Source organism: Miscanthus floridulus, chromosome 2, assembly GCF_019320115.1.
Source record: "Miscanthus floridulus cultivar M001 chromosome 2, ASM1932011v1, whole genome shotgun sequence".
NCBI lineage: Eukaryota > Viridiplantae > Streptophyta > Magnoliopsida > Poales > Poaceae > Miscanthus > Miscanthus floridulus.
This window is the reverse complement of record NC_089581.1, coordinates 170,369,698-170,388,674: the sequence shown is the minus strand read 5'-3', so window position 1 is coordinate 170,388,674 and position 18,977 is coordinate 170,369,698. Positions and strand designations below refer to the sequence as shown.

The 18,977-nt window shown below is 44.9% G+C and overlaps 3 protein-coding genes across 3 annotated transcripts; 1 reads left to right on the top strand and 2 right to left on the bottom strand.

Moving 5' to 3' along the window:
- Positions 1–2,366: 2,366 nt before the first annotated feature.
- Positions 2,367–3,187, bottom strand: LOC136540627 (uncharacterized). The gene has a single exon (XM_066532625.1). The coding sequence runs from the start codon at positions 2,980–2,982 to the stop codon at positions 2,686–2,688; it is 297 nt and encodes a 98-aa protein (XP_066388722.1). The 5' UTR covers positions 2,983–3,187; the 3' UTR covers positions 2,367–2,685.
- Positions 3,188–5,718: 2,531 nt separating this feature from the next.
- LOC136540626 (probable RNA helicase SDE3) lies at positions 5,719–10,694 on the bottom strand. Its single transcript, XM_066532624.1, has 6 exons — positions 10,382–10,694; positions 10,216–10,290; positions 8,754–9,544; positions 8,525–8,686; positions 6,970–8,418; positions 5,719–6,877 (listed from the first exon to the last, which is right to left on the bottom strand). Exons 3-6 carry the CDS (start codon positions 9,534–9,536, stop codon positions 6,392–6,394), a joined length of 2,880 nt encoding a protein of 959 aa, XP_066388721.1. The 5' UTR covers positions 9,537–9,544; positions 10,216–10,290; positions 10,382–10,694; the 3' UTR covers positions 5,719–6,391.
- A 2,366-nt stretch (positions 10,695–13,060) lies between these two features.
- LOC136540625 (uncharacterized) lies at positions 13,061–15,460 on the top strand. Its single transcript, XM_066532623.1, has 3 exons — positions 13,061–13,322; positions 13,425–15,007; positions 15,083–15,460. Exons 2-3 carry the CDS (start codon positions 13,482–13,484, stop codon positions 15,297–15,299), a joined length of 1,743 nt encoding a protein of 580 aa, XP_066388720.1. The 5' UTR covers positions 13,061–13,322; positions 13,425–13,481; the 3' UTR covers positions 15,300–15,460.
- Positions 15,461–18,977: the final 3,517 nt, after the last annotated feature.

The following is an 18,977-nucleotide window of genomic DNA, read 5'->3' as shown; positions in this document are numbered from 1 at the left end:
TTCTCCCTTGGAGTATAAAAGGGAAGGACCGGGGCCATTTCTAGGGGCGGGAGAAAAAGAGGACGAACACACCGATAGAACTAGACACTTTCGCTACGCTGGTGAAGAACAACGCCTCAAGCAGCCCGCACCACCCTCGCCGAGACCTGGGGCTAGCCCCCTCTCTCACCTAGCTTGTAACCCCCTACTACGAGCACTCCGGTGCAAGGAATACAAGATCGATCTCTCGGACTGGACGTAGGGCCTCGATTGCCTGAACCAGTATAAACCTTGTGTCTCTTTGCATCACCATCCGGGATTAGGAGCACGCAGCACAAATTCACTCGTTGGTTGAGGGACCCCTGGTTCCAAAGCACCGACATGCACGGATGGTTTTTACTGTTTACTCTCTCACAAATTCCTCCAGATTCCTCCAAATTCCTCCAAGCGAACACCAGATTCATCCAGCTTCCAGAATGTAGTAGTTGGTAGAGCCTAAGAACTCATGTAACCCAAGATTAGTGTAGCAATAGCAAGCTGAGATCAACGAGTGGCTAGCTTGCAGGGAGCAGATGGAGAAGGCACAAAACAGGTGCAGCTAGTAGCTGCACTGCTTCAAGTATTTCATTTTTATTCTTGCTTACTACTACCTGAGAAAACATTTGCAAATTTGCTCGTTGCACTCTAATCCACCCAATCCATATGAATTGGGAGAAATTGAGGTCAACCTCTTCGGATCCATATGAATCATAGACTGAAGTACAGTCAAACAAGCCCCAAATGATGTAAGTATTTTAGAAAGAAGTATAGGGTTAAAGATACACACATAAAAAATCATGCAAAGTCAAATGTTCAAATTTGTATCTATAACCGGAGGTAGTGCTCCTATTAGTTAAGTAGATCGGTGTTAGCATGTTCGGTGCTAATATTCTAGATTATTAGAGCATCTTCAACAGGGTCCTTGCTTAGATCCCATCCTATTTATGGGAACTTAGAGGTGAGGGGGAAATCCCACTGTTACCTACTCAAGGCCCTAAAAGTATAGGCTCTAAAAATCTTCCCTCATCCCTCGTTCCCGAGGAAAAAAATAGATAGGGACAGATTCCATTAAGTAGTCTTGGTCATCTACCACATATTCACAACATGTGTCCATGCGCATGCATCTAATATATGGGTTTGGTGCATAAACACATGTGTGAATCAATAGGGATGGTTTCCATTGAGCTGTAGTTGCTGGAAGGAAAACTATAGCTCTCTTAATCATTGGTTGTATGTCCATAGACGCATATGTGAATCCACGACAGGTGCCCACGATTACCATATGGGGACCGTTCTTACTGGATTTTTGTTGTTGTTCCTAAGGGGTTTCTCAAAGGCCTCTACTTTTTTGGTACTGTTTGCCCTCCCACTCCTATCCAAGATCCCGCACATGTCGTGCTTGAGCTACTCTGCCACCGCCTCCTTTTGTCCCTGTCGGCTAGAACTACCCCTTAGTCCCCAACTGCCCTCCTGCCTGGGTCCTCCCTCCCCGTTAGTTGTATGACTAGTGCACCCTCCCCTAGTTGCCTCCACCGCCTGCGCGCCCTTTTCAGACCGCCTCCGCTACTTGCACGCCATCGCTGTCGGCTTGCCTTCCTAACCGAGCGCCGCATCCACCGTTGCCATGCCCTCATTGGTCGCCTCCACCATCTTCCACCTGCCCCGCCCTGATCTGCCACCGTGCCCTCCTCCACCCCTCGCCCCTCCTCGGCAGCCCTACCTTTGGTTCCTGAACAATGCCTCCAAGAGGTGAACCAAGTTTCAATATCTTTATTTGTTTGACAATTTGTTTATCATTCAAAACCTCATTAAAAAAGAAAAATTGAATGAAGACAGATGGAAAGCGAGGAAGATTATGCAGGAGCACAAGGTCTCACCGCAAGGTGGTGACGGAGCAACGCAAGCTGACATTAAAGAGCGGCGGTTGATGTGGGAGCAAGAATATAAGATCATGTTTTATGGCATCAACACTTTAGTCAGATGCAAATGCGTATGTGGTGATAATGATGGCTTAACTTGTAGCTTAACGGATGGTGGCGTTCAACAATAGCTTTGGGAATCAATTGGTGCAATGGGTGAAGGTATTGAGGCTAGTGGATTTAATGTTGCGATGAACATGTTGTTTAAATTCATATTTGAATTTGAATTAACGCATTTGAATTTATGGATTTGAATATTATTCATTTGTATAAACTCATAACAATATTATTAATTTATGTCAGTGAAAGAAATAAGCAGAGCATGGGTGCAGGACACACCGAATATGTAGGAATGAAATGAAATTGTACTACGTGCTATTTTCGCCTGCCGTGCAGACCATACACGTAGTTTCCTTATTGACGAAACAAAACAGCTGTAGCCTGAAGCAGAATGCACAACCAGGCTTTCTAATGACACCTACGAGTCCCTGGATTTTCAGAGATCACCAAATTAATTAAACGCCCTAATACTGCCGACTGCCGTGCCAATTCCTTGCACATAACATAATGTCGCCAGCAGCTCACTGCACAGAGACGACACAGCAATGGGCAATGGCCGGCGTGTTCGCCTTGTTTTGTCTTGTCTTGTCCAAGGCTCGCTAGACGACGCGGGTCGCACTGCCGATTTTCGCCGTGCAACGCCAACGCGGGACGACGACGATGCGGCGGGCGTGCCGCCAGCGCCGTCTCACTTGGAGCACCTGCGCAGCATCTGGCGCATGCCGTCGGCGACCTGGAACGCGGGGCTCCGCCTGCACTTGCCGCAGAAGGCCATGTGGTCCCGGAGCGCCTCCTCCAGCCCCGCCGCCGCGGCGGCTGCGCCTCTCGCCGTGCCCCTGGCCGCCTCGTCCCGCACCGCCTCCGAGCAGAGGCCGCAGAGCCACCGCCCGCCGAAGGCCGCGCGCACGCCCAGGATGTAGTCCCGGGTGCAGTCCTCTACCAGGCCGCAGCACTCGCACTTGGCGCACTCTACCACCACCTCCATGCTGACTGGCGGCTGGCGGCTGGCGGGGGAGGTGCAGGTGCAGTGCCGCTGAGGTGGAGCTAGCTGTTGGTCAGTGTGTGCGGTGCGAGGAGGAGAGGACTACGGGGTGCTGTATTTAAGGCGGCTGAGGACGCTCTAGCTCTGGGGAAGAAGATGACACTACACTACACTACTGCTACTGCTACTGCATGCAGATTGCAGATGCTGGCTGCTGTAACTGTAATAAGACAGTGAGGAGCCAGGTGGTGGTGTTCGTCTGCAACCTTGCGTTGATTATTCCACAGGGGCTTAATTTTACCGTGACGCGTCAGACAAAATGCTTGCCATCTCTCCTGTTTCAGATGATGCGAGCTCAGTGAAGGTGCCATCATTATGCATGCTCTGGTCTCTCTGGATCACATACACCTAGTCTTGGCTTGCCTTGCCTTCGTTTGGCATCTGAAAAAAATGTCGCTGCATGTTTAGGCCATTTACTGATATCCTTGGTCCTTGCAGGAGTACAGGACTTTCAGTCTGATGCACAATGCACTCTATGAGCTTGACAGGTAGCAATGTTGCTTCTTCTGAATGATTCAGGTTCAGGAGGACCTGGCAGATAAAGAAGAGTGCGAAATATGCATGCTAGGAATATTTCGAACTTGTACAAGATACTCTAGCACCTAAAAGTTAGGAAGACACAGAATCACCAAGGATCTTATATTCTTATCTCGGCGATTATTTTTCTCTGCGATCTCCATAAACTTTTAGCCAAAATCTTATACATACACCAGTTTAGTTACTGTCGACCTAGGACCACCACCCGGCAGAATCTTTTCGTCGCTAACTTGTGCTAGGTTTCAGTCACTGTTCATGATACGACACACCTGGCTTTGTCGGATCGGTTGTTACGTGGTCGACTCATGATAACAATGACGGCACCCCGGCCGTGATTTGATTTTAGTTTGTCATCAACACAAAAGGCAGTTCCTCAGTGAACTGATGCCACATACACCTGTTCTTGGACAGCTTCAGTTCGTCTTGGACCTGCAGCAGCAGCAACAACACACAGAGAGGCCAGACCAGCTCAACCCCAAGTGCCTCAATTGCATGCTCTTGCTCGCCGTTGGTGTAGGAGTAGGACCCTAGTCACCCTACCGTCCGTGCTAAGGCTAAGCAAGTGCTTGGACCGTGTGACCTAACCCATACACATCACACATATACGTATATGCCATTTGGCCTAGTAGTTTCAAGTGTATATATATGACAAGATGCAAGCCTGTACTGGGCTACTCATTCATGAGCTGCAATGGTTGGTGGTACATTTGTACAGCTGGGGTATTTGGCCCATGAACGGGGGAAATGGGAGCACCAGCTGTCGCATGTGTACAACCATGGCTTCTTGTCCTGGGATCAAGAAGCAGTTGTACCACGAACAAGTACAATGAAACGCACGGACCGATGCAAACCTAGTGACTCAATGACTCCTCTTCTCTGCATACAGTTCTCCCCCTGTCTCTTCCTCGATCGTGTGGTGGTGGTAGCCCAACACAATGCATTGGGCTTATGCCCAACAGTTTTTCAAACAAAGCTTATCATGTCCTAACAAGTAGAAATTCAGGGCATTCATTCAGCACACACCAATTCAGATCAGCGCTTCATATTGCACATTCTTATCCAAATAGCGAAAAATTGCAGAAATGGATGTGAGAAAGAAAGAACACAGGAGCTTCAAACTACCGGGTGCTGAAGCATGAAAGTTTGCAGCAGTTATTGCTGAAGACCCCATGTCTGAGCTCTGGAGGCCCATACGGCCATATACCACTAATAACGAGACAATGCTTGATAAGCTGACATAGTCTCTTGGCGTTATGAAACTGTCTGGAGACTAGGATCGGCAAGCAGGCTCAGCCTCAATTATGTTCTGTGCGAGTGTTTGTTGCACGTCCTCCGTCAGAACCCAGCCCCAGTGACTGGAGGCCAAGTTTTAGCAGATATTGATTGCGCTCCGATCCTCCCACGTGGCCGCCACATGGACTTGTCCGGCTACTTCCCCGTGAATTACTTCAGTTAAACTCTATTTTGTTTGTAACCAATCATCACTGTCGATCACATTTGGAACCTACGAGTGAAATTGATGGTTCAAAACTCGACACCAACTTGTCATATACATATATCCTCTTGTCGCGATGAGATACGTGCCCAGCGAGAAAGAAAAAGTAACAATTTCCTCTGAGTGCACCTAATTAGGACAAGATAGGACTTCTTGTGTGAAGAGGACACCGGGGCAAGATGATGAGTAGGCTGAGAAAGTTGTGGGAAGGCCAAGAGGATTTTTTTTTAGCAATGGGCAGGCCAAGAAGATGGGTAGGCTGAGAAAATTCTGGGCCCAACGAAACATGGATTGGGCCTTGCTCGTCGCAGACGCATCGTGACCCGCGGCATCGCTGTCACGTGGGCCCTGTTTGGATACGATCTAAAATCGAGCTCCCGTCAAAAGTCGCAGTTGTTGAGTCACGAGACGATAATCAGCTCTGACGCGATTCTTCGTGATTCTCGCGGCCAGCCACCAATAATAGGGCCAGCCACCGATAATCGGCTTATAATCGTATCCAAACAGGCCCAAGATATACAAATGAACCGAAGGAAGTTATAAGGAATTTTTTTTGGCAATATAAGGTATTTTTTAGTAATATAAGGTAATGCCAGATATGCCGATTCAGAATTCCCCTTCAAGCATTTATAAATATAGGCTGCATCTTATGGAGTTTGTTCTATCACAGCTTTTTTTTCACACGAGAATATCCCATTTCCATTATAGCATAACAGAAATACATGAGTTTGATAGAAGCCAGGAAAAGAGCAGAACTAGAAAAGGAAGCAACAAACTAAACCTGAACCTGCAAAGGCTAAAGCTCTGACTCATAACTTAGCTAAACGACCCAACTCAAACTGAAATGAGAACATGAATTATAACTAAAAAAATGGGTCTTTGGATGAAGGATGGACAGCTTCTCTCGGCCAAGTAAAGTCGGCAACAAGTTACACGAGTTGTTGACTCCAGTTGAGTGCCTTCTTCTAAACTTCCTGACGAAACAGAACAATGAAGATTTTAAGCCTGACAACCCTACTCCGGCATGGCAGCCACACCGACACCAAACAGGCTACTGCAGTGCATTAAAACCATGAGCACACGCGTTCAATGACACCCGCAAATCAACCACACCATATTGCACGTCTCATGTTGCCAGCATCAGGCACACGATGGCCTAAACACATAGACGCAGTTCACTCGCTACAACAATTGTCCAGCAGTGAGCTGAATGAAGGCTTGATGAAAAGAAGGGATACCGAGGGTGCTGGCTTCACAAGGTCACCAGCCTCAATTATTCTGCCAATGGCCCCCTACTACCAAGGGCGATTGCAGGTCTGATCAGTCACCCCAGCCTGTTGCTGGGATGCTCGAAACGTCGCACCAACCAGGAGGGAAGGTGTACTTCTCCGTGTATGCACCCTGGAGCTGATTGTCATTGGTCGATAACTGGTCGGCCTGCACATCTCCCTGTGCAGCCCCTTCCTCGACATCCTGCTTCGGCATCTCCTCAAGATCTGCTTGGGGGTTGCTGAATGGCTGGTTATCATCTTCAGGCAACTCCTCAGACCATAACTCTTGATTCTCAGAAGCAGGTTGAGCACCAGTGTCATGCCTCAAACCGAAGTCAGACGGTTCTTGGTTGTAGTTGCAGTAGGCAGCTTCTTGGTTGTAGTCCTGCCCAGAAGGTCCACCTTGGTCTTCATCATACTTGGAGAAGAATCTGGTATCGTCTGAATAAGAATGAGATTCTGGTGGTGGAAGGGGGCATCCTTGATAAGAGTCATTGTCAGCGCAGTATCGCAGAAGCCTGTCCCAGTGACGGTCCTGAAGTTACAGTAGTTAGTTTGACAATGAATACATAACAGTGCATGATATGGACTAGAGCCTAGAGATATAATGAATGAAAGAGAGACTACCTTGGTGATAATGTAAGGGTTTCCGATGATGATGAGCAATGACTTTGCGCGAGTGATAGCAACATTGAACCTTTTGTGGTTGCTCAAGAATCCCAGGTTAAAAAATTTGTCAAACTCGTTATGCTTTACAGTCGACCTGACTGTGGAGATGATTATCACTTCCCTCTCTTGGCCCTGGAATTGTTCGACGCTTCCGACTTTCAAGTCCGGTATTTCTAATGCCTCTAGGGCTTTCTTTATCTTGGCAACTTGCTGACGATATGGAGTGATTACTCCTATATCAGATTCATGAACATCCCCACCCCTTGTCAGGTTCCTGATGATAGATACTACTTTACTAACTTCAATCCTGTTGAACCATGATGGATTGGTGCCTTCCCTCTCATCGCATCCTTGAATTCCGACAAAAAGAACAGGGAAGGACTTGTTAGGAAGGCCAATGCAATCATAAGCAGATGGTTCTCCTTCTTTACAGGCAATCAATTCACCCTCATAGAAAAGCTCTGATGGTAGCTCTAGGATTGCAGGATGGCACCGATAATTCCTCACCAGCTTGGTCACATAATTAGAATTCCCTGTTTGGTACTGCTCGAAGTCAGTAAGCAGCCTTTCCAGATATGATCTCCCCAGACCATCCTTCTCCGCTTGCTTACAATAAACCACTGGCCCTAATTGCTTTGGATCTCCAGCTAACACAACCACAGTGTCTCTTCCACACAACCCTGACAAAGGAACCATCGCCTCTGGTTCAGAGGCTTGACCAGCCTCATCCAAGAAAATGTGTGTGAAATGCCCTTGGCGAATGCCCTCAGCCTGCAGCAGATATGAACTCGTATAGGTCGATATAACTATCCTGTACTGCACCAATGCTTTTAACGGAGGGCACTTGAACACCCGATCTTGAAAGAAGCAAAACTTGATAAAATCAGTATTGACATCCTCGTATTGACGGCTCTGAGCATTTAGCCTAAAGATATCACTTGGACGGATCAGATAGCTAGCTTGAAGGAGCTTTTCCAGTACATGATCAGCTGCAGTATTGGAAGCAGCACAAATGAGAATATTTGCCCTCTTCTTGCCCGTATAAAGCTGCAAAATGGCCTCTACAATGGTCATGGTCTTGCCAGTTCCTGGAGGTCCATATACCACATATGGTGGAGCTCCTCTGCAGGCAAGTATCATTGCAACAGCATCAGCTTGCTCAGTATTTATATGTGGATTCAGAGGCTTAAATGGCCACCTTTTCAAAACTCTATAAGGTGATTGGCGGGGAAACAAAATGCCAGGTCCCAAATGTTTTGCATCATCAATCGATTTGTAAAGCCTTCTCATGCTCACTCTGTTATATGTGAAGCTGACGTGGTACTGGTTTCTGTCACGGTGATTCATGTGGAACTGATGGTCAAATTGTAAAAATATCTCATCAGCTTCAACCTTATGAATGAAACCCTGGAGACAAACCGACATATCATTATTCACTGAGAGCATATGAACCTATATTCAACCTTTAAAAATGCGCCAAAAAATATACAATTGTCAAGGGAAGGGAACTAACTTGGTAAGGCCGAGCATCATTCCCAGCATATCTAGCAACTATGAAGTCTCCTTGGACTAGTGATGGCCTTTTTTCTGCCAAACCAGGGACCTCAAGGGACAAAAAGTTCATACCCCTCCGTCTCATTAAGATACCCTCCATGTCATATGTTCTCATCTCCTCCTGCAAAAAGGCAAGTTAGCAAACCAGGACAGAGCTTAAAATTTAAGGAGACAGGTGTTGAAAATACCTCCATATTGAGTTCTTCCATGACTATAAGAGCGCTAAAAAATTCTGCATAGTTCATCATGCTCAACTCATCATATAGGACATCAGGTTTCTGTTTACTTTCAATAAGCTCGCGGATGTGTGCAGGTATTGCATACTGACGAAGCTTATGTTTGAATCCTTGAGTGTGCTGCTGAGTTGGACGGCAACCTGGCACATATGGTGAAGGCTCAAATTTCTTAACTTGACCACGTCTCCTGGAATAAGGCTTATCAGAAAATAAGGCCTTGGAGACATTGTCATCTGCCAAAAGAAAAGCCACACGCTCAATCTTCTCATCACCGATATCAACATGCACGATTGATGTATGCAAACCAATATCTTTTGGCGTACAAGACAGCCAAACTGTAAGGGTTTGTCCAGGCAGAAGTGTACGGTCTTCCACGGATGTCAAAGCAAGAAAAGCCTGCTTTTCCTCCTCATTAGCATCATTTGACGGGGGTCTCATCATTGATAACACATAGCTGTCTTCTGGGTTCGAAGAGAAAATTCTTACACTCCACAAATTTACAGATTCAGGAGAGGTATTCTCAATCTGAATGGTATCAGCCGATGTTTCTCCAACAAGTACAGATTTTGGTTTTCCATCCTCGAAAGGGAAAGGAGCTGAGACAAGCACAGGGGCATCTTCAGATGAATAATCCTGAAAAGTGTCATCATTCTGGAAGTCCATGAATTCTACTTCAGGCTTCTCGCCAGCAACTGAAAATTCATCGTCTGAATAATTCCTACAATGAGTCCCCATCTTGAATCCTGAGAAGAAAAAATGTAGTAACAGTTTTTTTTAAAAAAAAAAGAAAGAAAGTTCTGTTAACCAAAAGTTAGCATTTAAAGTTAAGTCCAAAACAAGAAAAAAAACATTCTAGACATGGTATTATGACCATCTACAACTAGGACAACAAGCATACAAACAAATATTACAACCAGACACCAGATACACTATAACGGTATAACCAACTACGTGAAATAGGCATGATATACTTTACCAAGCCACTGCGGTTCCCAGAACTATGCATCTTATAAGAGTTGTTGTTTTGTTGAGCTCATTTCAAGTTCTAGCATCTCTAGATAAAGATTTCCCCTTCACACCAAACTTTGCCACTGCATTACTCCACTTCCCTTCTTTGCAAAGGATTTAAATGATAAAGCAGTTATAAAATTAGGCATCTCAAAGCTGAAGTAATCACTCTACATATCCTAGAAGTCCAGATGAATCAGGGGCAGACCAGTGAAAGACATGGGTGTACACATGCATACCCAATAATTTTTGCAAAAAAAAAAAAAAAAAAAAAAAAAAAAAAAAAAAAAAACATACACTTGTAATTAGATCAGATCCGAATACACATACCCAAATAGTTCAGGTTACGGTTCGGGTGCCTGGTTTCGCACAGCAGGAAGGAAGGGAGGAGGAGGGGCGCGCATACCTAGGCGCTCTTCGGCCGCCGGCGAAGGGCCGAGGAAGACCTGGCGAAGGGACCGACGAAGCTACACCTGGGCACCTGGCGTAGGGAGGCGGCGGGGGTGAACGGGAGAAGAAAAGGGCAGGGGCTAACTGCAATGCCGCACTGATCGAGAGAAAAGAGAAATTACCGGTCTCCACAGCGAAGCAAGAGCGGGGCAGGTCGCCGTCGAGGCGGGCGATAAAAGGGGAGGGGAGGAAGCAGAATCCGCGGGTCGGCGTCGGGAGGGAGGAGAATGGTGCAGGGGTTTAAGGGGAGGAATACTGTAGTGGGTGATGACTCTGACGGCGGTAGACGAAGCGAATCAAGGATCATGAAACCGCCATTGATGTGTTCTTCCGTCGAAGCTGCAACTACAACTCTGTCCGCCTTAAAGAAAGGAAATTCGGCGGTGTCAGGGGAAAAGAAAAGGGAAAGGACGGATGGGCTAGGCTTGAGCTGAGCTCAAGAAACACGCGGTATAGTGCCGGATAAAAGTTCTGCCCATTTTTTATTTAGCTGTGGTCTAGGCTTGCAGTGTTGATGAGAGCCCTACAAAATACTACAGTACATGTATATATATTTAGATGCTCCACGTATTTAGCGTCTGTTTGGTTCGCTGCTCACTGTTCACAGCTCTCGCGCCACACCTTTAGCATGCCTGATGCACCGCGCGCGGCACGTCTACCATTCGTGGCGGCGTAAAAACATGGTGAAGTTTTGCTAAATGTGTAGATACATATTAAGCCCTTAATAGAGGTGGTGTATCCAACCAATAGGCAGAGCAGCCGAGCAAGGAGGTCAACGGTAAGGACGCAACAATAACAGTAAAGCTGTAAAGACCAGAGCAATATGAGATTGGTGAACGTAGAAATCAATGGAAGTCTCAAATTTGAAAGGAACGGTTACAAAAGAAAGATGCCACTTTGTAGAAATGAGTTTTGGTTCTAGCATGGCATGGATCACTAAAAATGCTTGAAAATTAATGAATAGTTCATCACACACAACCCAAAAAATAAACTCCAGAGATAGCCAATGACGACAGTCCAATGGTAGGTAGAACAATAGATGCATTGTATTGTATGAAACAATATATGCTATAACAACGATGGTTATAATCTCTGAAGTATTATAACGATATGACATACCTTTTTCCATTCATTCCTTACTACGGTGCCATTATTGTAGTTTTTAAGGTAGCCAATGACAATAGTCCAATGGCAGGTAGGATAATATATGTACAATAAGAGGGGAAAAAATATAGGGCTTATTGGATACACACCATTGCAATTTTCACGATTTTGAATCACGCCACTACAATTTGTCTAATTGGGCTGGTGCCATTACAATTTCGCAAGAGTTTGAAATACGCCACTATCTACGGCTGACTTTTGCCACTTTTGCCATTACAATTTTCATGAGCTGTTGTATTTTCGTATTGCCACTTTTGCCCTTCATGCCACGCAAAAGGATAAGCCGCGACCGCCGACGCGCGACGCGTCTTTCTGTTCGCCGTCCCCGACTCCGCATTCCTCACTCCCTTCCCCAATCCAATCCCTAACCCTAGAACTCGAGATCGACTGCGAGGCGGTTGGCGGCGGCGGCGGCGGCGGCAGCGGACCTGGTCTCCGGCGGAGGAGTGGGGCTCCACAATCCATGAAGGTCGAGTGGGCTGTGGCAGCGGACCAGTAGCGCGGCGATGGTGCACGTTGCGACAACGGCGGCGGCGCCCGAGGTCGCCGATTGTTCGGCCACGGACGGCACCAGGTACGTTGTTTCGAAGTAGCACCCATACTAGCTGAGGATGGCGACGCGGGTGGAAGCACGGGCGGGCGGGCTGGCGGCGAGGGACGGCACAGCGCGATTCCACGTCCGTGCGAGCGAGCGGCGGCCAGACGCGGTGGGGAGCGGGGAGGCGGGGCGCGCGCCGGCGACTGGAGCGGTCGTGTGGGCGGGGAGCGCGCCAGTGACGCGAGCGGCAGCGCGGGTGCAGGCACGGACGGGCTGGTTGATTCCGTGTCTGTCGAATAGGGGCTGCTGGTTGCGGTCCAGTAGCCTGACGGGTTGGGGGATTGGGAAGCAGGAGCGGATCTACCAATTGGGGCTGCTTGGCTTCTGTATTTTTTACGCGAGGGATGGTCTTCAGGCTTTGGCAGCGATTCTCCCTTTCCCTTTGCGTCAATTCAGTGATTCCAGGTTAAAAAAAAACAGTGATTCCGAAATCTGAAGTTGATTCTCTTATAAGCTGATGTTTGGAAGAGCACTGCCGGGGTACATGGTTTACTTTTGAGTTTTATGAATTAAAAAATGATAAAAAATGGTGCTGTTTTTTTAGTTTCCTTTGGACAAATGTTACTTTTCTCGCTAGTATCTAAGATAGTGTTCTTGCGTTCCTTATTTTTAGTGTTCCAATTCAGCCATGACTATTTTGTTATCCTTTGTTTTGTCTTAGGATGTTTTCGTGGGAACAACCCCTGTGTGCGCTTCCAGATGACATAAATCCATTACTAAAGCCTTCTACTTATACTGAACTACAACTAGACCTTATCCTTCCTGATCTAGGAATGCAGCCTAGTCCAGAACCACTAGAACCTATTGATCTAGAACCACCAGAACCTATTGATCCAGAACCACCAGAACCTACTGATCCAGAACCACAGCCTAATCCAACAATGCCTAACAAATTCCAATGTGTTGCCGAAGAAGAGCATGACATCTTTGATAATGAAGAAGAGTATGTTGGCGTCGATGATGAGCATATGTACATTACAATTCCACCTGCACAGCCATCTTTGAATGCACCTACTAATGTTGCCAATCAAATTGTTCCTGCTGAGGCAGAGGTTACTGATGCAGATCCTGATGAGATAAGGGTCTTACATGATCCTGAGAACCCAAGAATAGAGAAGGGTGCCTTATTTCCTGACATCATCACCTTCAGGAAAGCAGTGAGGCACTATGCAGTGAAGAAAGGTTTTGAGCTTGCTCCTGGCATCAAGACTGACCCTACCAGGTATATTGCAAGGTGTAAGCACCCTGGCTGTCCTTGGCGTATTCATGCTTCAAGGATTCATGATCAGAAAACTATACAGGTATAAACAATTATGTATCCTTGTTATTAAATTCAGTTTGTTTTTTTAATTAAATTCAGTTTGGTTGTGCATACTACTTATTCATGCTTGTCTTTTGTTTAGATTAAGACCCTACCTTTTGAACACGATTGTCCAACCACGAAGCTTGTTGTAAACAAAATGCCTTCTCAAGAATGGGTGTCAGATAGACTGAAAGAATGGTTGAAGAAGAATCCAAGCAAGCGTCCGAAGGTAGCCAAGGAGAAGGTTGAGGGAGATTATGGGATAAAGCTCAAGTACAGCAAGCTTTATTCAGGTGTGCAGCTAGCACTGCAACATATTCATGGTAAATATGAAGAGTCATTCAAATTGCTATTTAATTGGAAAGCTCAGATGGATATAACATGTCCAGGTAGCATTGTAGAGATAGATGTGGAGAAAGTAGGCAAGAAAATGAGGTTTAAGAGGATATTTGTAGCTCTCAAACCATGTGTGGATGGGTTTATAACTGGTTGTAGGCCATTCATTGGTGTAGATGCATCAAGTCTAAATGGTAAATACACAGGACAGTTAGCATCTGCTACAGGGGTTGATGGACATAACTGGTTATACTACATTGCTTATGCTATTTTTGATTGTGAAAATGAGGACAACTGGAAGTGGTTTATGCATCATTTGAGAAGGGCTGTTGGGAGCCCAAAAGGACTAGTGATTTGTACTGATGCATGTAAGGGCTTAGAGAAAGCAGTTGGTGCAGTGTTTCCTGAGGCTGAGTACAGAGAGTGCATGAGGCATTTATATTCCAACTTCATGAAGCATTACAAAGGAGATGTTTTCACAACTCATCTCTATCCAGCTGCTAGAAGCTACACTGAAGGGCTGTTCAAGTGGCACTTGAAGAAGATATATGAATTTGCTCCTGATGCAATCAAGTACTTGCAAGATCACCACAACCGAATCTGGTACAGGGCTGGTTTCTCCGAGAACAGCAAATGTGATTATCTGACAAACAATGTGTCAGAGAGCTTCAACAGTCAGGTGAGGGACATGAAAGGGCTGCTCATACATGAGTTAGTTGATGGGCTCAGGGAGATGATAATGGAGAAGAGGTATCTTAGGAGAAAGGTTGGTAGAGAATTGGGAGAAGGCATTTTGCCTAGTGTCATCAAGGAACTGAACCTAATTAGCAAACACTTGAAGGTCATCAAAGTTGCAGTAAGTGATGAGGATTTTGCTGAGGTGACCTTGCTTGATGATTGGAACAACACCAAAAGGCATACAGTGGACCTAGTCAATCATTGTTGCGGCTGTAGGCAATGGCAGGTCACAGGAAAACCTTGTAGACATGCACTTGCTTGGATCTTGTCCAACAGAGGCTTGGAAATCAAGGATTTTGTGCATGAATACTACTCTGTGGCCAGGTTCAAAGCAGCATATGCAGATATAGTTCCACCCATGCCTGATAGGGCTGACTGGCCTGAGGTGGAGCTAGGATATAAACTGCACCCACCACTGCAGAAGAGGGCAGCAGGCAGACCTAGAGTGGTCAGGATCAGAGGGAGTATGGAAGAAAGGGCAAACAAAAAGAAAGTGAGATGCAAAAGGTGCAAAGGCTATGGGCACTTTGAGAAGACCTGCAAACTTGCTGAACCAACAGAAGATGATGATGGTGTTGATGAGGCAGCTACGCTTGCATCACTTAAAAGGTACATTTCTTATTCCTGATTTGCTTGTGAATGTAAATGGGCAAGGAATGTCTAAATGATAGCCATCTCTTATAGGGTGAGGCAAGAAGATGAAGGACCGAGCAAGACACCAAAAAAAAAGCAGAAGAGAAGTGCAACCAAGCAAGCACCCAAGAAAAATCAGAAGACAAGTGCAACCAAGCAAGCACCAAAGAAGAAGAAGACTCCTGTAAAGAAGAAGCTTCTGAAGGCTGCAACTGCTCCTGAAGCAAGAGTGGTGAGAAGCCTCAACAGCTGGCTCGGCGTGGATTAGATGATGTGTTTTGTTGTGCATTTGCTGGTCTTAGTGACCTGAAGTGTTATCTATGGCTTTTGCTAGTCCAAGCGGACCAACATGTGCTTTGTAAGTGACCTGATGTGTTTGGGAACTATGCAACTAGAATGGTGTCCTCTGTATGGATGTTAAGTACAATGTTTGAGAACTATGGATGTGGACCGATGGAATGTTTCCATTTTTATTTCTGGAATGATGAAAATGCATGTTCTGGGAACTATGTGCCGTATGTGCATTACATGTTTCCATCTTTATTTCTAGAATGTAGCATGTGCGCTTGACATGTCACTGCATGTTCTGGGAACTATGCGCCAAATGTGCATTGCATGTACTGAAGTTGATTCATAAATAAACTAAACAAAATGAGAGAATGGCAAACCCAAGTGCTTCACTTCAGATAACAGCCGGCGTTGGGACATTATCCTTTCTCGGGAGGGCAGAAAGGTCCATACGCAAATATGGTGGCCTCCTGTAGCCCTGACAGTGGGTCCAAGACGGCATGGAGCATAGACAATGGCGTATTTCAAACTCTAGCAGAATTGTAATGGCACCAGCCCAATTAGGCGAATTGTAGTGGCGTGTTTTAAAATCGTGAAAATTGCAATGGTGTGTATCCAATAAGCCCAAAAATATATGCTATAACTGCGATGATTCTTACCTCTGAAGTATTATAAAGACACGAGCTCTTTTTTTCCATTCATTGCTTACTACATGCTGTCATTCTTGTAGCTTTTATTTATTATTACACGCCTCCAAATTAACATTTGCATATATAGTTGTGAGAGATTCTTCTAATGAACATGTATGCCGAGGTTCAGGCCATCTTTCTACCTCCGCCCCCTATTTTCCCTTGATTTTTGTGGTTGCGCCTCCTAGTCTCTAACTTTTCGCATAAATTCAGTTGTTGGCTCCCGTACCTCCTAGTGGTGGAACTACAATGACAACCTAGGGTAGTTCTAGCCAATTTCAACCGTATGTAATTCGACGTAATTTGTATTTAGGATCTGGCATGCATGCACAATATTTGAAAAACTGGTATAATCCATGTTCACAAACCCAATTCTAATCAAAAGCATGATCCACATGTATTTAAAAGATCTCATAGTTTCTTAAATTTAAAATAAGTTCAAAACTGCATAAATTATATCTAAAGATTTTTTGGGAACCAAATTGCTAACCTATTCACTATTTCCCACTTCAAAGGCAACAAATTTTGCTCTATATGCAAAAGGAATCTCAAACACTAGTAAGGAATTGAGCCAATATGTTTGCGACAATTCTCACCACCAAATGAAGTTGGTTTGCCTAATTGCTCTTTATGCGGCGACCAAAGCCCGGAGACGGTGAATAATACTTCGACACCTTGGTAGCCCTATCCAAGCTCGTCGTTGGGAAACCTGCTGCCTGTTAGTTCTCTTGCTCACTACTCAACTTCCCTATTGGTTGTCGTTCATCGAAATTGAAGTAGAGGGTTGGGGCACGACATGGCAATAGGAAATTAGGTGTTAGATCAGAGAAGCGAGGAATGGTGGCGCACTAGCACACAACACGGATGGACAAAGGATAGGATAGCTGCCGCGTACAACAATTATGGGTCGCTAGGCAAGATTGCACAAATTGTTGGAGATGGGCCTCTTGTTTCTTGATTTGGGCCAAATAATAAAGAAACCATTAAACAAACAATAAGTCGAGTCTAGAGTAGTCTTGGGCCACAAGTACCCATTGAATCCTTCTCTGATTCTATCCCTCTAAATTCATGTGTTTCCTTTTCCTACATGTGAGAGGTTGCAATCTCCCACCCCACCATCACCACCGTCGCTACCGCTACCACATATACATACTCTCCCCTAATATGCATCTATGTATCCACTTTCCACATGCACATCTTTGAAAGTGTTGCAAGTGTTCTCTCTAATAACATGAATCATTGCCATCAGTATCAACTTATGTAGAAAGATTTTTTTAGAAAATGGAAAACTTGTGGCCTCTGTCGTGGGCTTGGCATCTCTCTGCTGAACATCTCTCTGCTGGAATGGCATCTTAGACCTTATTTGCTTCTTTCTTTTTAATAACTTTGCCGGTTGTTTGGCTGATGGTTTCTGCGGCTGATAAGCCGATTGATGTTGATTTGTTGTGAGAGAAAAAATACTGTACCATGGCTGGTAAGTTCAAGAGAACAAGGCTGCAAGCCTTAATAATTTATTTTGTTTATTCAGGTGTCGCGGATGCTGGTGGCTGCACTTCTTATGGATGAGGTATGATAATAAATTAAAATATATGGTGGCCATATTCCTGCAAAAAAAATTGCCTGATGTAGTTATCATATACTGGATACTTTTGAAATATTGGTTATTTCAGCTATGTTTCACCTTTATGCACAACTTCTATTTGTGTTACTAACTATAAATAATGTATACTTTATTGATCAGGAAAAAAGCATTTTGTAGGTGCCAGATTGGCATCTTGTCAGGATATTTTGTGCCAACAATTGATAATTGACCCATCTTATAAGATTCCTACCTTGGATGTCCCCATTTGATGGTTAAGATTCTCACTTGCCAAGAAAAGTTGCGAGGGGAGTATGCATTGGTGGTCTTGCTTTCAAGCCAAACCCAAAGACCAATTTGCATGAGAAGCGGATAATAGATAGTAGATTTATGCTTTCACCACCTAGAGACCCTACACATGTTTTCAGTAGAACTGGTAATTTGTCTTATGCAACACTCTAGGATGTATGAGCTATGAAGGTTGGATTTTTTTAACAGAGGTGAGACCTTCGTTAGTGCCACACTAATTACGAGAAGAAGTAGAGAACAGAGGACATGAACACACACCTGAACTCGCGGTCAAATGCCTACTGGGGTGGTCAATCTCCTCCTATGGGCGGGCTGTCATATTGCTTTGAAGATGCTCCACTCTGGCTACATTAGAATTTTTTCTCATTATTACATGTACTCTCTTGATGCCAATTTTTGCCGTGAAGATAGCAACATAGTGCTTGTTTTTTGGCTAATGCCAAAAAAGTTTTGTGCAATGTCTTGTCATATTAGCAAAACATTGAACTTTCATTGCTCGGTTCAGTGCTATGAAAACAGCTTTGATAAAGCACAATTAGCCAAGTACTTCAAATTTGATAGGATTAACACAAGCACTGTTAGCACAAGCAATATATTATGAAAAAAAAATAACGTCCTTAGGTTGTTTTCATTAGCATCCTTGAAATGAAGCCACATTCTGAATGAAGCCGTGGCATTAGCATGGGCACTATACTAGAAACATTAGTCATTTTCATCAGTATCCACTTTCCACGTGCACATCTTTGAAAGCGTTTCAAGCGTTCTCTCCAAGAACATGAATCATTGTCATCAGTATCAACTTATGTAGAAACAATGTTTTTAGAAAATGGAAAACTTGTGGTCTCTGTCATCGCACACAACCAATATAGAAACATATGACGACAAAAAGAACTATGGTTTTGGAACCCTAAAAGTTCCATTAGCAATACAGCGATGGAAGCGTAGCACACACGCGAGAAAAAAGAAAATGAGTAACAGAAACTCAAAGACCATAGTTTTTGGCGTTCGAAAAAATCAGTAAAAAAAAGAAACGAGCCAGCTAGGTCACGATAATGTGTATATAGCTTGGCTTGTTAAAGAA